General features: G+C 38.5%; 2 protein-coding genes across 5 annotated transcripts in view; one reads left to right on the forward strand and one right to left on the reverse strand.

Moving 5' to 3' along the window:
• Positions 1-15,706, reverse strand: part of AAGAB (alpha and gamma adaptin binding protein) — a 59,490-nt gene that overhangs the window by 22,019 nt on the left and 21,765 nt on the right. For all 4 annotated transcript variants that reach the window (XM_054451140.2, XM_054451144.2, XM_063652325.1 and 1 more), the window contains exons 2-5: positions 14,010-14,200; positions 13,788-13,884; positions 13,359-13,448; positions 9,222-9,305 (exon numbers count right to left, since the gene is read on the reverse strand). In XM_054451140.2, coding sequence (XP_054307115.1) covers positions 9,222-9,305; positions 13,359-13,448; positions 13,788-13,884; positions 14,010-14,200 — 462 coding nt within the window. The remainder of the gene's footprint in view (positions 1-9,221; positions 9,306-13,358; positions 13,449-13,787; positions 13,885-14,009; positions 14,201-15,706) is intronic.
• LOC129014120 (small ribosomal subunit protein eS24-like) lies at positions 9,853-10,167 on the forward strand. The gene has a single exon (XM_054451146.1). It carries the CDS (start codon positions 9,853-9,855, stop codon positions 10,165-10,167), a length of 315 nt encoding a protein of 104 aa, XP_054307121.1.

Here is a 15,706-nt window from a genome sequence, read left to right on the forward strand (position 1 = left end):
TCACTAATGCTAAATCCAAGGGACAACTCTCTGTTCTCATCCTACTTGACCTATGAGCAGCATTGGCATAGCTGACCACTCCTTCCACCTTGAAACACTCTTCACTTTTGCTTCCCGAATAAGACTCCACTCTCTTGGTTTTCCTACCTCATTGACCTTTCTTCCTCAGTCTCCTTTACTGGTTCCTTCTCTTCTCTCTGTCTCTTGATGTTGCAATGTCCCTGGGCTGAGTCCTTGGTCTTCTTTAAGTACTGCATTCACTCCCTTGGTGATCTCATCAAGGCTCAAGGTTTTAAATGCCTTTCTCCCCAAACTCCAAAATCTCTCCAACTGACTACCTGCTATCTCCACTTGGAAGTCTAACAGCCACTTGGAGGTCTCAGTAGCCATGTCAAACTCAACATGTCCAAAACTGAACTACTGATAGGTGACCCTGTTTGCTTCATCTTGTAGCTGCCTCATTTCAGTTGACGGCAACTAATCTTTCAAGTGTTCAGGCCCAAATCCTGTTGTCTTCCTTGACTGATCTTTTTTTCTCATATCTCATATCTAAACTATCAGGAAACCATGCTGGCTCTACCTCACAATATATCTGGAATTCGACCTTTTCTTACCCCTTTCATTGCCCCAGCCCCAATCTGAGCCATCACTCTCTCTCATTTGTAATATTGTAATAGGCCTCTAAGAGATCTTGGTTGCTCTTCACCCTCATCATCTACTCTCCACAGAGCAGCCAGAGTGATCTTTTTAGACTTTGTCAGATCATGTCACTTTCCCATTCAACACCCTGCAACAGTCCCCTAGTTTACTCTGAGTAAATGTCAAAGTTATTATGATGGCCTTCAAAGCCCCAAATAATCTAGCCCTTCGTTACCTCTCTGACCTCTCCTGCTCAGCCAGCAAGTGTCCTGATATCCTTCAAACGCACCAGGCGTGCTCTCACCTTAGGGCCTTTGCTATAGCTGTTCCCTGTCCCTGGTATGTTCTTCTCCCAGATATCCACATGGTGAAATACCTCATCTCCTTGCTCAAATCTCAAGAAGACCTACCTTGAACCACCTTATTTAACATTGCAATCTACAAAGCAATCTCAATGTCCCTAACTCTGCTTTATTATTTTCCCAAATCACTTATCATCTCCTAATACACTATATAACATACTAATTGCTTGTATTGTTCATTGACTATAGCCTCCCACCAGAATGAAAGCTCCTAAGGACAGACATTTTTGTTTAATTTGTTCACTGATATATCCCAAACACACAGACCAATACTTTGCACAGAGCAAGTACTCAAGAAATATTTTTTGTATGAATGAATCAACACTTGAAACCGGAGCCTAAATTATGGACTAGAGAGATCTGAGGCCAGCAGAAGAAAACTCAAATGGCTCAGATACACTCAGCACCTAAATTATGCTCCCAGACAATTAGCTACTTATAAAAGCTGTACTATTTCTTTCAGATCTTAAGAAGGACTGTCACAGCACTGCTGACCTTTGCGAGATAGTAGACCATACTAGAAACAAGTACAGAGGAAGTATGAGAAGGAATGTCCACTATTTTCACCTTTCCCTATAGATGACTCCATATTAAACATAGTCCTGTCTTCTTTCTCTGTCTTGAAAAGTCCCTTTTCTTTTTTCTTTTTTTTTTTTTTTTGAGCAGTCTCACTCAAGTTGCCCAGGCTGAGTTGCCCAGGCTGGAGTGCAGTGGCGCGATCTCAGCTCACTGCAGCCTCTGCCTTCTGAGTTGAAGTGATTCTTGTGCCTCAGCTTCCCAAGTAGCTGGGATTACAGGCATGCACCACCACGCCTAGCTAACTTTTGTATTTTTTGTAGAGATGAGGTTTCACCATGTTGGCCAGACTGGTCTCGAACTCCTGGCCTCAACTGATCTGCCCACCTCGGCCTCCCAAAGTGCTGGGATTATAGGCATGAGCCACCGTACCTGGCCAAAAGTCACTTTTCAATACTACATAATTTAGGAATTAGAGAAAGCAAGGTCAGGCAAGGGGCTGATGTGGCTTTCAAAATGCTGAATTTATTCCCATGGATTAAACACAGACTCTTACAAGTTAGAACTAGAAGACTATCATTTATGTCAGTGGTTGTCAACCATGGCTGTATATTTGAATCCCAGAGGCACTTAAAAAATACTGTAGCTGCCCCTCCCTTGGGTGAGGCTCAGGTAGCATAGGTTTTAAAAGCTCCCAGGTGACTAAAGTTCCCAGGTGATTCCAATGTGCAAACACGTTTGAGAACTGATGAGCTATATGACCTTGGGCAAACTACTTGGCTCCACTGAGCCTAACTCATATGGCTTTTGTGAGGATTAAATAAGATTTTGCACGTATACTATCAGCTGCTATTAGTATCACTGCCACTTCTCCCTTTTCTATCATCACCACCACCTTTTCTACTATTACCATTAGTATCATCATTGGTGGTATCATTTCCTTCCTTCTTTTCTTTCTTTTTATTGAGATTTAATTTACATATCATAAAATCCAGCCTTTTAAAAATGTATGATTCAGTGGTTTTTAGTATATTCACAAAGTTGTGCAACCATCATCACCATTTAATTCCAGAACATTTTCACCACCCCAGAAAGAAATACCATACCCATGAGCAACCTCTCCTTCCAGCCCCTGGGAACCGCTAATCTACTTTCTATCTTTATGAATTTAACTATTCTGGATATTTCATATGAATGAAATCCTATAATATGTAGCCTCTCATGTTGGGCTTTTTTCACTTAGCATAATGTTTTTGAAGTTCATCCACACTGTAGCATATATTCATGCTTCATTTTTATGATTGAATAACAGTCCATTGTATGGATATACCACATTTTGTTTTCAGCAGTTTTTCTCACTTTTTGGCATTTATGAATAATACTGCTATGAACACTTATACACACTATTTTGTGTGCTCATGTTTCCAGTTCTCTTCGGTATATAGTCAGGAGTGGAACTGCTGGGTCATATGGTAATTCTATGTTTAACTTTTTGAGCAATTACTAAACTCTCTAAAGTGGCTGCAGCACCATTTTATATTCCCACCATCAGTGTACAAGGTTTCTAATTTCTCCATATCCTCACCCACATTTGTTATTATCTTTCTGACCCTAGCCATCCTAGTAAGTGTGAAGTGGTATTTCATTGTTGTGATTTGCATTTTCCTGGTGACTAATGATGGTAAGCATCTTTTCTTTTTTTTTTTTAATACTGAATTGGGGTCTCGCTCTGTTGCCCAGGCTGGAGTACAGTGGCACAATCTTAGATCATCACAGCACTGAACTCTAGGCTCAAGTGATCCTTCCTGTTTCAGCCTCCCCAATAGCTGGGACTACAGGTGCATGCCACCAGGCCCGGTTGATTTTTAAATTCTTTTTGTAGAGACAGAGTTCTCACTATGTTGCCCAGGCTGGTTTTGAATGCCTGACCTCAAACAATTCTCCTGCCTCGACCTCCCAAAGTGTTGGGATTTCGGGCATAAGCCACCATGCCTGGCCAACGTTAAGCATCTATTCATGTTCTCACTGGCCATTTGTGTATTTTCTTGCCTATCCAAATTCTTTATCATTTTTATACTGGATTAGTTGTCTTTTTATTATTAAGTTGTAAGAGTTCTTTATATGTTCTAGATACATTCTGCTGATCCTCATAAGATACATGTTTTACAAATATTTTCCCTCATTTTGAGGGTTATCTTTTATCCTTCACTTTCCTGACAGTGTCCTTTGAAGTATGAACATTTTTAATTTTGATGAAGTCCAATTTATTTTTTTTCTTTGGTTGCTTGTGTATTACTAACTTTTAAGAATAGACTAAAGGAAAAAAGTTATGAAGATATCCTATAACCAAGTAAGTTGTTCAGACTGATAATAATCGCATATTAAATCATGAATTCCCATATAGAAAACACATCCGATTTATCTGGGTGGAGGGCAGGAAGGAATGCACTTCACCTCTTACGTTTTTAATAACTAGATTTTCAGATTAAATATTTGACCTTTGAATGTCAATGTCCAAGAAACTGCAAAGAAACAAAACCTGAGTTAGATTTGTGTGTTTTCAGGGCCATTTGTTGCAACAGCTAGATGTTCATAATCCTTACAAGAGCTGGAATTGTTTTTTCAAATTGAGCATATTTAAATATTTTTAAAAGAGTTTCAAACAAATATTTTTCTGCAACTGTACAAAATTAGTGGCATGACATAACCTAAATGTTCTATTACTGCTCAATAAATACTAACTAGACAATACATAATCCCAAATAATCAACTGGCATTATATAATTTCCCAATGTAATAATCTCAAATAATCAATTGTGATTATAGTAATTTTTGAACCAAAACAACAACAAAAATTGGTCATTATTAATGTCTTGGAAAAGGTAACCAATACCTCTATTATTTTTTTTTTACTTTGTCAACCAACTTTTTTTTAATTTATTTTTTATCTTTTTATTTTATTTTATTTTATTTATTATTATCATTATTAATATTATTATTATTATACTTTGGGCTCTATGGTACATGTGCGCAACGTGCAGGTAAGTTACATATGTATACATGTGCCATGCTGGTGCGCTGCACCCACCAACTCGTCATCTAGCATTAGGTATATCTCCCAATGCTATCCCTCCCCCCTCCCCCCACCCCACAACAGTCCCCGAAGTGTGATGTTCCCCTTCCTGTGTCCATGTGTTCTCATTGTTCAATTCCCACCTATGAGTGAGAATATGCGGTGTTTCCAACTTTTTAATTAAAAAAACATTTTGGTTTAAAAATTTTTATTAGTGGCAACAGTTGTACAACAATGTGAATGCACTTACTGCCACTGAAATGCACATTTTAAATGGTAAATCTTATGTATATTTAACCACATCTTATGTATATTTAACCACAATTTAAAAAGAGAAAAGGGGAGAAAATAAAAGAGAAAAAAAGAGTAGGAAAAACACAGACCCCTAAAACAAATAAACCAGTCTGAGCACCTGCTGGCAGACAACACTTGGACATTAAAGAAAAGCAGGCTGAGGAAGACACAGTTCACTGGGCACACAGACAGATCACCAGCAAAGCAGGCTCTACAAACAGCATAGGAGGTAGGTTACCCTGGAAGAGTAATATGACCCACCATATATCCATAGAGAGCTTTGTCTCTAAAGTAAGACGCAAGGCTCTAAAAGGATATCCTTCACACTTCCTAAGACCTGGGTTGCATCAAAATGTCATTCATTGTATCTTCATACCACATACACCAGGATCCTCTTTAACATGAAATTAAGCTAATTAATGGCAGTATTTTGTTTTTTGGTTAACAGGAAACTAATGTACCAGTAGTGTCAAGAAAAAAAAAGAAAGCGAGGAAACCTCAGGGCAAAGAACCATGAAAAAATCCACAATGTACCTCCTTGCTTTGTAGTTCTTTTAAGAATATTGTTTAGTGTCTAAAACAAGTAAAATGGCATTTTTTCAGGAAACACATTTGACCATACTTCCAAAGTAATAAAGCATGTTTAGTTCAGCTTCTCAATTTACAACCATAAGTGTACATTACAAGGCAATAATTCTTTAATATATGAACTTGGGACACAGATTTTTCAAAAAGTCAATACAGCCAAAGAAGATTTTGTGAAAATAGTTCTCATAAATATAACAAGCACCATTGAATATAATTTTATTCTAAATTGATCCAGTTTATGTTCCAAATCTTATTTTTATAGCCCTCCTATGGTAAATGCTCCACAAGGATTTGCTGAATAGATGAATGAGAAGGACCAAGCCTTAATTTGAATTTGTTCTGGTAACAGAGAGATAACCACATAAATGAAAATCTCCTTATTGTAGCTATGATTAAAAAGTCAGAAAATAACAGATGTCGGTGAGGTTGCAGAGGAAAGGGAAGTACTTATACACTGCTGGTGGGACTGTAAATTAGTTCAGTCACTGTGGAAAGAAGTTTGGAGACTTCTCAAAGAATTTAAAATAGAATTACCATTCAACCCAGCAATCCCATTACTCAGTATACACCCAAAGGAATGTAAATCATTCCACCAAAAAGACACATGAATGTGTATGTTCATCACAGCACTATTCACAATAGCAAAGACACAGAATCAACCTAGATGCCCATCAACGGTGGACTGGATTAAAAAAATGTGGTACACATACACCACGGAATACTACACAGGCATAAAAACGAACAAAGTCACCTCCTTTGCAGCAACATGGACACAGCTGGAGGCCATAATCCTAAGTGAATTAAAAGCAGCAACAACAACAAAAAACAAATTAACACATGCTCCCACTTATAAGTGGGAGCTAAACATTGAATACACATGGAGATAAAAAGAGGCCCAACAGACACTGGGGCCTACTTGAGGGGAGAGAGTAGGAGGAGGGTGAGGGTTGAAAAACTACCTATCAGGTACTATGCTCACTACCTGTGACCTGGGTGACAAAATCATTTGCACACCAAACCCCAGCAACACACAATTTACCCATGTAACAAACCTGCACATGTGCTCCTTGAACCTAAAATAAGGGTTGGAGGGGCCAGGCGGGGTGGCTCACGCCTGTAATCCCAGCACTTTGGGAGGCCGAGGTGGGCAGATCACAAGGTCAAGAGTTCAAAACCAGCCTGGCCAACATGGTGAAACTCCCGTCTCTACTAAAAATACAAAAAATTAGCTGGGAGTGGTGGCGCGTGCCTGTAATCCTGGCTACTCAGGAGGCTGAGGCAGGAGAATTGCTTGAACCCGGGAGGCAGAGGTTGCAGTGAGCCAAGATCGTGCCACTGCACTCCAGCCTGGGCAACAGAGCGAGACTCTGTCTAAAAAAAAAAAAAAGAGTTGGAGAAGGAAAAAAAAAACCCAAAAAACTCCTTGTTCTTTCTAGATCTAGATTGCTACATCAATAAAATAGAATCTAGCACCCTTGCAATTCAATTTAACAGACAATAAGATTCCTCCTAGAAAGAAAAAAGGAGGAAGGAGGATGGAGAGAGGGGAAGAAAAGGAGAGGAAGGAGTACCTTATTATGCCAGAAGGAGCTTCTTTAATGACAACAAGGGTTATATCACACCTCAGGAAAGCTAAAGGGTGCCAATCTCACTTAACACTCAAGGGTCTACCAAAAATTGAAGTGAAATATTCTATTTTTATAAAACTGGTCTTCTACTTGACCTTTATCAGGGAAGATGGGGTAAGCTCACTGTAAAATATGATTTTTCGTTTTGTGTGGTTTTTTTTTTTTGTTTGTTTGTTTGTTTGTTTGAGATGGAGTCTTGCTCTGTCGCCAGACTGGAGGGCAGTGGCACGATTTCGGCTCACTGCAACCTCTGACTCCCTGGTTCAAGTGATTCTCCTGCCTTAGCCTCCCGAGTAGCTGGAATTACAGGCACGTGCCACCACACCCAGCTAAGTTTTGTATTTTTTTTAGCAGAGACGGGGTATCACAATGTTGGCCAGGATGGTCTTGATCTCCTGACCTTGTGATCTGCCCACCTCAGCCTCCCAAAGTGCTGGGATTACAGGTGTGAGCCACCTCACCTGGCTGTAAAATATGATTTTTCTCATTCCCTTCTGTAGTGTCTCACTCAGCATACTTGTTGAGGCAGCCAAGAGATGTAAGACAGAAAAACCCTATACAGGAAGCAATTCCTAAAAGACTGTGTTAATGGACTGAATTGTATCCCCCACCAAATTTGTATGCTGAAGTCCTAACCTCCAGTATCTTAGAATGTGGAGACAGGTTGACTGCAGATATATTAAAATGAGGTCATACTGCAGTAGGCAGATCCCTACTTCGATGTGACTGTTGTGCTTATAAAAGGGGAAAATGTGGACACAGACAGGCACCCAGGGAAAACATCATGTGAAGGCTGGAGTTATGCTGCCACAAGCTAAGGAACTACCAGAAGCTAGAAGAGAGGCCTGAAACAGACCCTTCCCCGGCACCTTCAGAGGGACCATGGCCCTGCCAACACCCTGATTTTGGACTTCTGGCTTTCAGAACTATGAGACAATGCATTCATGTTGTTCTATGTCATATGGTTTGTGGTACTTTGTTACCATGGTCCTAGGGAACCAATACAGACTATAAGAGGCCAGCGTGCACTACCCTCTTCAGACTGCACTCCAGATCCAGCCTTCTGCCTCATGGCCACGGCCACTACATTACCCCCGGCCCCAGCACTTCACTCTTGAACTGCTGCAAAAGCTCTGGTCTCCCTTAACTTCAGACTCTATGTTGACTTTCTTCAATTGCCAAACCTCCCTGCACACCACCTTCTTTGCATCAACCCCTTAATTTAAAAATCTCCAGTGACTCACCAATTTTTACAGGAAAAAGCCAAAATTCTCCTGACTGGCATTTAGGCCTCTCTCTAAGCTAGCTCCAAATGCTAGGTGATATTCTCTTAGTGACCCTAGAACACACAACTTTTTGTTTTTGAGACAGGGTCTTTCTCTGTTGCCCAGGCTGGTGTGCAGTGGCATGACCACAGCTCACTGCAGCCTTTACTTCTTGGGCTCAAGCAATTCTCCCTCCTCAGTTTCCCAAGTAGCAGGGACCACAGGTGCATACCACCACGCCCAGCTAATTTTTATGGAGACGGGCTCTTACCATGTTGCCCAGGCTGGTCAGAACATACAACTGTTATTCTCTATGTCATGCCTCCTTCTCCACTTGCCGTTCTCCCCTTTTCATCAGTCCAAATCTTGAGCTTCCTGTGAAAACTACTGTCAGGACACACTTTCTCCTTGAAGCTCTCTCTCTATACTTAAGCCTAACACAACAGCCATATTTCTGATTTTATGCACTTTACTGCCTGCATCAGTCATCTGTACTCATCACAGATTGCCTTGCATAGTTCTCTGGCATTTGAAAAGTACAGGATTGACTTTCATAGCTGGACTAGGAGCTCCTTAATAATAGGGTCTATGTCTTATAATTTTGGAGGTACTTCTCAAAGCCAAAGATAATGCTGGGTGTATTACAGGCAACCTCTAAATTCTTACTGAATTAACTATTAAACATATATGAAAAATTCCTAGAAATGCTACTTTTGGCGCTTCCTTCAATCAGCGAACTGAAATTGGAACAAATCTACAGATTTCATATAGCACTAATGGTTCCACATATATCTGAATAATTTAAAACTTACAAGGAACAAGAGGAAAAAAATGACTTGAGTCCCAAGTTACTTACCATTCTTCATCACTACATTGGACCACACATTGGCATTCAGGGCTTGGACAATTCGCTTTACTCCTGTAGATTCTGGGAAGTCATCTAATCAGGGAGGGGAAATATATATATTTATATGCAACACTCACACAGACATACATATACATTCACAAAAATGTGGCCAGGCGCGGTGGCTCATGCCTGTAATCCCAGCACTTTGGGAGGCCAAGGAGGGCAGATCACCTGAGGTCGGGAGTTCAAGACCAGCCTGACCAACATAGAGAAACTCCATCTCTACTAAAAAATACAAAATTAGCCGGGCATGGTGGCGCATGCCTATAATTCCAGCTACGCGGGAGGCTGAGGCAGGAGAACCGCTTGAACCCAGGAGGTAGAGGTTGTGGTGGGCCGAGATGGCATCATTCCAGCCTGGGCAACAGGAATGAAACTCCATCTCAAACAAACAAAAAAAATGTTATGTATATTCCACCAAGCCATATTTTCAAATGACTGTGGTTTTGTTATCTTGTTTATTTAGTTGTTAGTTCACATCATACAAGGAAAAAAATCAAATACAGAGCTTGGAGCTCTCAATAAGAATATTCTAGAGAAACTCTTTTATTCCTCGGCTGTCTGAGGATTGACCACCATCATGAATGACATGGTAACTATCCAAACTGGAAAGTTCATGACCAACCAACTACTTCAGAGAAAAAAAATGGTCATTGATGTCCTTCACCCTGGGAAGGCAACACTACCTAAGAGAGAAATTCGGGAAAAAGCAGCCAAAATGTACAAGACCACACCAGATGTCATCTTTGAGTTCAGAACTCATTTTGGTGGTGGCAAGACTACTGGCTTTGGCATAATTTATGATTCCTTGGATTATGCAAACAAAAATAAACACAAACATAGACTTACAAGACATGGCCTGTGTGAGAAGAAAAAGACCTTGAGAAAGCAATGAAAGGAATGTAAGGACAGCATGAAGAAGGCAGGCAGACTGCAAAGGCCAGTGTTAGTGCTGGCAAAAAGCCAAACGAGCAAAGGTGCTGCAAGGATGTTATCAGTGGCCACTGTGGCTTTTTCATGAGAAGATTAATAAACTAAAAACTTTCATATGGAAAAAAAGAATATTCTAGAAACTAAAGCAATTAAACACACAATATAAGGCAGTTATATAATAAAGTTATCCTCACCAATGGAATCTATTTATATTCTGAAAATGAAAGATTCCACTTATTACACACATTCCTGGCATAGTACTAGAGATACCAATCTACACAGAATGAGTTTCCTGAAGGCAGGAACAGTCCTCTTATTAATAGTGTGTTATAAAATCATGTAAATGCTCTATCCTGTGCTGGAAACCATAGAATAATAAGTGTTATTTATGATCAATATCTATAGAAGAACTTCTTGATCAGAGAAAGATAGTTTGAATGAGAAGTGAAATGACTACAAGTGTAAGAGACAGGCAAACGGTCATTACAACAACTTAGTTTAGTTTATTATTAGTACTATCTTGCTTCTGGAATTTGACTGATACTACTCAAAATAACAGGGTTGTAATCCCATAGTGTACCAAAAAAGGTGGTATTCTTAGCTACAACACAGGAATGATCGTGTACAAAGGAAATGGAGATCCTGCAGATGTTGAGGATTGTAAGCCTGCATCTGGAAAATAATGACAGAAATAGTTTTCATGTGGTTAAAAAAGGAAAGTTTCCTGAGTTTACAGAACATAATCCACACAGACCCTGTCTCTAGTGGTCAGCCTAGCCCTGGGTGGTTTAACAAGAAGAGCACAGAGTTACATGTCAGAATATCTGAATTTGAACCCAGGCTCTGCCACCTACTAGCTATTTGATCAAGGGCGAATCACTTACACCATTCTCACAGAAAGTGGAAACAATACCACTCTATGCACATCTCTCCTAGAGGAAAGATGCACTGGAATTGATGATTTACTAATGTAGCCTTCCCCCTACATTGGAAACTCCTTGACAGCAGAAATCTTGTCTTACTGAGTTCATATGCCCATTGCCTAGCACAGTGCCTGAAAAACAGCAGGCACTCAGCAACTGTTTAATGGATCGATGAATCATTTAAAGAATACCAACCTGCCAACCTAACAGAAATACAGTGATTAAATTGAAAATACTCGGCTGGGCGCGATGGCTCACGCCTGTAATCCCAGCACTTTGGTGGCCGAGGCAGGTAGATCATGAAGTCAGGAGATCGAGACCATCCTGGCTAACTTGGTGAAACACCGTCTCTACTAAAAATACAAAAAAAAAAAAAAAATTACCCGGGCGTAGTGGCGGGCGCCTGCAGTCCCAGCTACTTGGGAGGCTGAGGCAGGAGAATGGCGTGAATCTAGGAGGTGGAGCTTGCAGTGAGCAGACTGCACTCCAGCCTGGGCAACAGAGACAGACTCTGTCTCAAATAAATAAATAAATAAAAATAAAGAAAGAAAATACTCTACCAAGATAAGTTTATCACCACCAATGTTTGGATGAAGACCTAAAAGTCATGTTTATCTTAATTGTGAATGACTTAATTCTCAAAAGAATAACTAATACTTTAGATGATATAACCAGGAACCAAAAATGTGGTCTGAAATGAAGAGCTAGTACCAGTAAGAGGAAAATGAATACAAACTAGCATAAAGTCCTATATTCAGGTTCGAATAATACATGCAAGTAAAAGATGAGGAAATATGGCTTAGGAATAGTTTGTATTTTAAAAGTCTAGGAAGGTTTTCATTACCTTACCTAAAGATGACATATCAAAAAACCCATTTTAAGATTAAGCTGAATGAATACAAGAACATTATTCAGACAAAGGGCTACGAGAAATATAGTAGTATAAAGAAGCAGAGATTCCAAAATGATAACAGTCAAATACTGACTCCCAAGGACAAGAGAAAGAGAAAATTCTAGTGCCAGAAATCACACAGGCTCACATACACAAAACAGGGCACAAGTTTCAGGGACCTAGAAAAACACAGAAAAAGATGTACATGCTAATTTTCAACACTCTTTAAAATGAGCAAGAAGAAAAACCAGACTTTTTATTTCAGTTTTGTTCTTTTCTTCTCTAGCAGGTTTTATTCTCAAAGGTAACAGCATTTTGGAAAAATTATAAATAAAACCAGAATATAGAAAAATATTTCTTAATTCCTTAAAAAAAAATACAAGTTTCTTGAAATGACTGCTTATGTCTTATCTATGTACTTTAATTCACGTTGGTTGCCCCTGCCCAGAATGTCTTTTGGAACAACTGGCATATTCATAATGCCACCTCTCCACCAGTCCTCTCACTACAAGCCCAGGACCTTTTCTAACTTCTTCCCCATGGAGCAGCTGACACGTGAGAGTTCACAATGCCAACACGTTCTCTGCACTTTTAAACAAAAATAAGCTCTCTGGTCTCTAAAATACCACAGCACTACTATTTCTTCTATAATACTTATGACATTCCACTTGGTAATTCAATTATCTGTAAGTTTCATCTCTTGTACCAGATTATAAGGTTTTGGTGAACCAAAAACCCTCTTATCCTGGTAGATACCACAACAGGTGTACTTCAAAGGAGAAAAGATGAGAAAAGAAATGGGGAAGGGGAGTAGAAGAGGGGAAGAAATAGAAGGTCCAGCAACAGCGGAGGACAGCAATGGCAGAGCTACCTGGGGTGGAGGTGGGGGATTAAATTTGGGGTCTGTTTTTTGGCTTCAAATGTCCAAAAGACATTCAAATGGATTTGAAATGTCCCCTGCGATTCTTGGGAATTCAGCCTTAGGTTACTATGAATTCAAAATAAGAAACATCAACTTTAACTACTATGAAGGTCTAACTCTCCTTCTTCAGCAGTGGGGAAAGGAAAAAAGATTATGGAAATGACAAAGATTTTAGAAAGCAGCCCTATACCTTTATCCATAAGAAAAACACACATTTTCAGAAGTTCTAAAATAGGTGGTAAAACCAAATAAATGAATTATTACACTAAGTGTAAGACTACATCAAGGGATTTTGCTTAAATCCTTGAAACAGCTGGGGAAAAAAGTTTCTTGAATTTTGCCGTGATTTTTCTTCCCTGAATTAAAATAATCTCTCATATCTAAGTGCCATATTTTCTACTAACACATAAACTTACCATCCTCCTCAGGCAACTCCTCTGGACTAAGTTCTACCAATTCAAAGCCATGTTTGATGCACCATTCTTGAGCTTTTTGTCGGTTTATACCTAAAATAATATGCAAAAGAATCTTCATAAGTAAAAAGAAAATAAAACATGACTATTCCTGCAATATTTTTCACAAATCTCAATGTGTTTCCCTTAATGTCAATGTTATTCTAAAGGCATCTAAAATAATAAAAAGAAAATGATTTCTCAGCCCCGAAGTATCCATTCTTAAAAAAAAAGTAAGTATTATAAGATTCCAAAGAAAAATAGCTGAAAATATTTTCATAAAGCAATAAAGTCACATGGGATATATGTCCTAAGTTAAAGAAACAGATGTACTCTGTTTATCAAGGAATGGCAAATGCATGTACCAACTACTGTACCATCCACATGCCTTACCATCTTCAGACACTCTATCGCAGACCAAGATCATCACCTCAGGTAACCATGCTTCTGCCAGTGGAAGCCATGGGGAGACACTATCAAGGCCCGATTTCTAGAGGGAACAAAAAATATAAACAAACAAAAACAGAAAAGAGATAGTAAGATAAAATGTAATGGGAAAAAAAGAAGGCATGCAATAATTTCTTATTCAAGCCTTCATAGAAAACAATGTCTTACTTGTGTGCTGTCAAAGTAAACCACAAATGCTTGGACAGATTCTGCAATCTCTGCAGTAACAAGAAATTTGTTTGGCACCACACATAGATTGATGTCTGCTGAATAGTATTTATTATCAATGGTCCAGGGATAAAATCTCACAGCATCATTGGAAGTCAATTCGACAATAAGATCTTCTGTTCCAAGAATATCTAAAAATAAATGACAACATTACCATGTAAAGTGCAAAACCAATATACATTGGTTGATTTTCTCAGTCAGATACCAGATAAAGCTGGTACTTTCGCTGTTTCCTTTTATGTGAGGATTTCAAAGGACCCTGCATTTATTAGCTTTAATCCTATATTCTCTGATCATCTGATTATAAATGTTATGGCGATATAATTTAAGTCATTGACTTTTTCTCTTTAAGAACACAAAAATCATTGTGAACTAGATTAGACAGTAGTAAAGGAAAAAACAGTCATATAACCAAATATCCAGCAAAGAGCAAGTAGAAGACAAAGAATGACAGCTCTATTTATTGTATTGCTTAAGTACTTCATAGGAGGTAGACAATAACAATCTTCTAGAATTTGTAACTATTTTGTACTTATTGCAAACTAAAAGGAAGATAGGATTAAGGCTAAACCATTAATAAAATAGAAGAGCTACATATATTTCTTGGACTGAATGCTTAGACATTAATTCAGCTAATGAAATAAAAGAATGGATACTGATAAATGACCCCAATCCTATTTATATTCAGCCTTGTTCACATTCTTTGAAAGCCAACCTAAATTCTTGTTTGATCAAGACACTTCCGGTAAATTTTAAATGTGTAATAGCCAAGCAAATTACTATAAATGTTTTAGATTATAACTAAATCTTTTGGAAATCTATGTGCAGCATGTATATAACAGGAAATCCCCACAGTAAGAGACAAGTCAATGGTGAACAAATGAATATAGACATGGTCACGGAGCCATGGAAGCATTTTGCGTCCATTATGTTATACAGTATTTACAACTGGAAGAGAAATTAGAAGTTGTTCCAATCTAAACTCCCGTCTCTCACACCCATACTCATAACCTCCACTTTATACAAATGTGGAAAATCAGCTTATAGAAGTAAAATGACATGCCATTAATTGACTTATCAGAAGAATATAATGAAAAACAGTCACAAACTCCTCGTCAATGCATACTGAGATGAACACGTATTAATGAAATGTGCCTCAAACTCATAATTAGCAAGACATTGAAAACTAGAAATTAAATTTTAAATCCCAGAGCTAACATTATATATTTGAAAAGCTGCCATCATTTTTGCTCAACATAAAGTTATGGGGAAATTATTTAGTCCAAAAGACTGCTAGGCATTATGTATAAAGTGTGTGTGTATAAGTATACACATGCATGAATTCTTTTTATTAGTAAAGTTTCATCATGTCGTTAAGAGGAACTAATCTTCTGAAGAATGAAAGGTCGGCCCTTTTTTTAGCAAAACAATTAAATTTAAAGTAAATTTAAGGTTTTATCTTTGATATAAAGCATACCATGAAATTAACTTTTAAAATTTTTTCACCAAAAGCAGAATTGTTACTCTTAAATTAACAGAAGGTCTATGTCAATATTTGACAATCTGAGTGCATCCCATCTCTTTAAGAAATCAGCAGTTCTTTCTACTTAATTTCTACCCGAAGTCATAATCTTTTA

This window comes from Pongo pygmaeus, chromosome 16, assembly GCF_028885625.2.
Source record: "Pongo pygmaeus isolate AG05252 chromosome 16, NHGRI_mPonPyg2-v2.0_pri, whole genome shotgun sequence".
NCBI lineage: Eukaryota > Metazoa > Chordata > Mammalia > Primates > Hominidae > Pongo > Pongo pygmaeus.

Coding starts and splice junctions, on each gene's coding strand:
- LOC129014120 (XM_054451146.1), top strand. CDS start 9,853: ATGAATGACATGGTAACTATCCAAACTGGAAAGTTCATGACCAACCAA.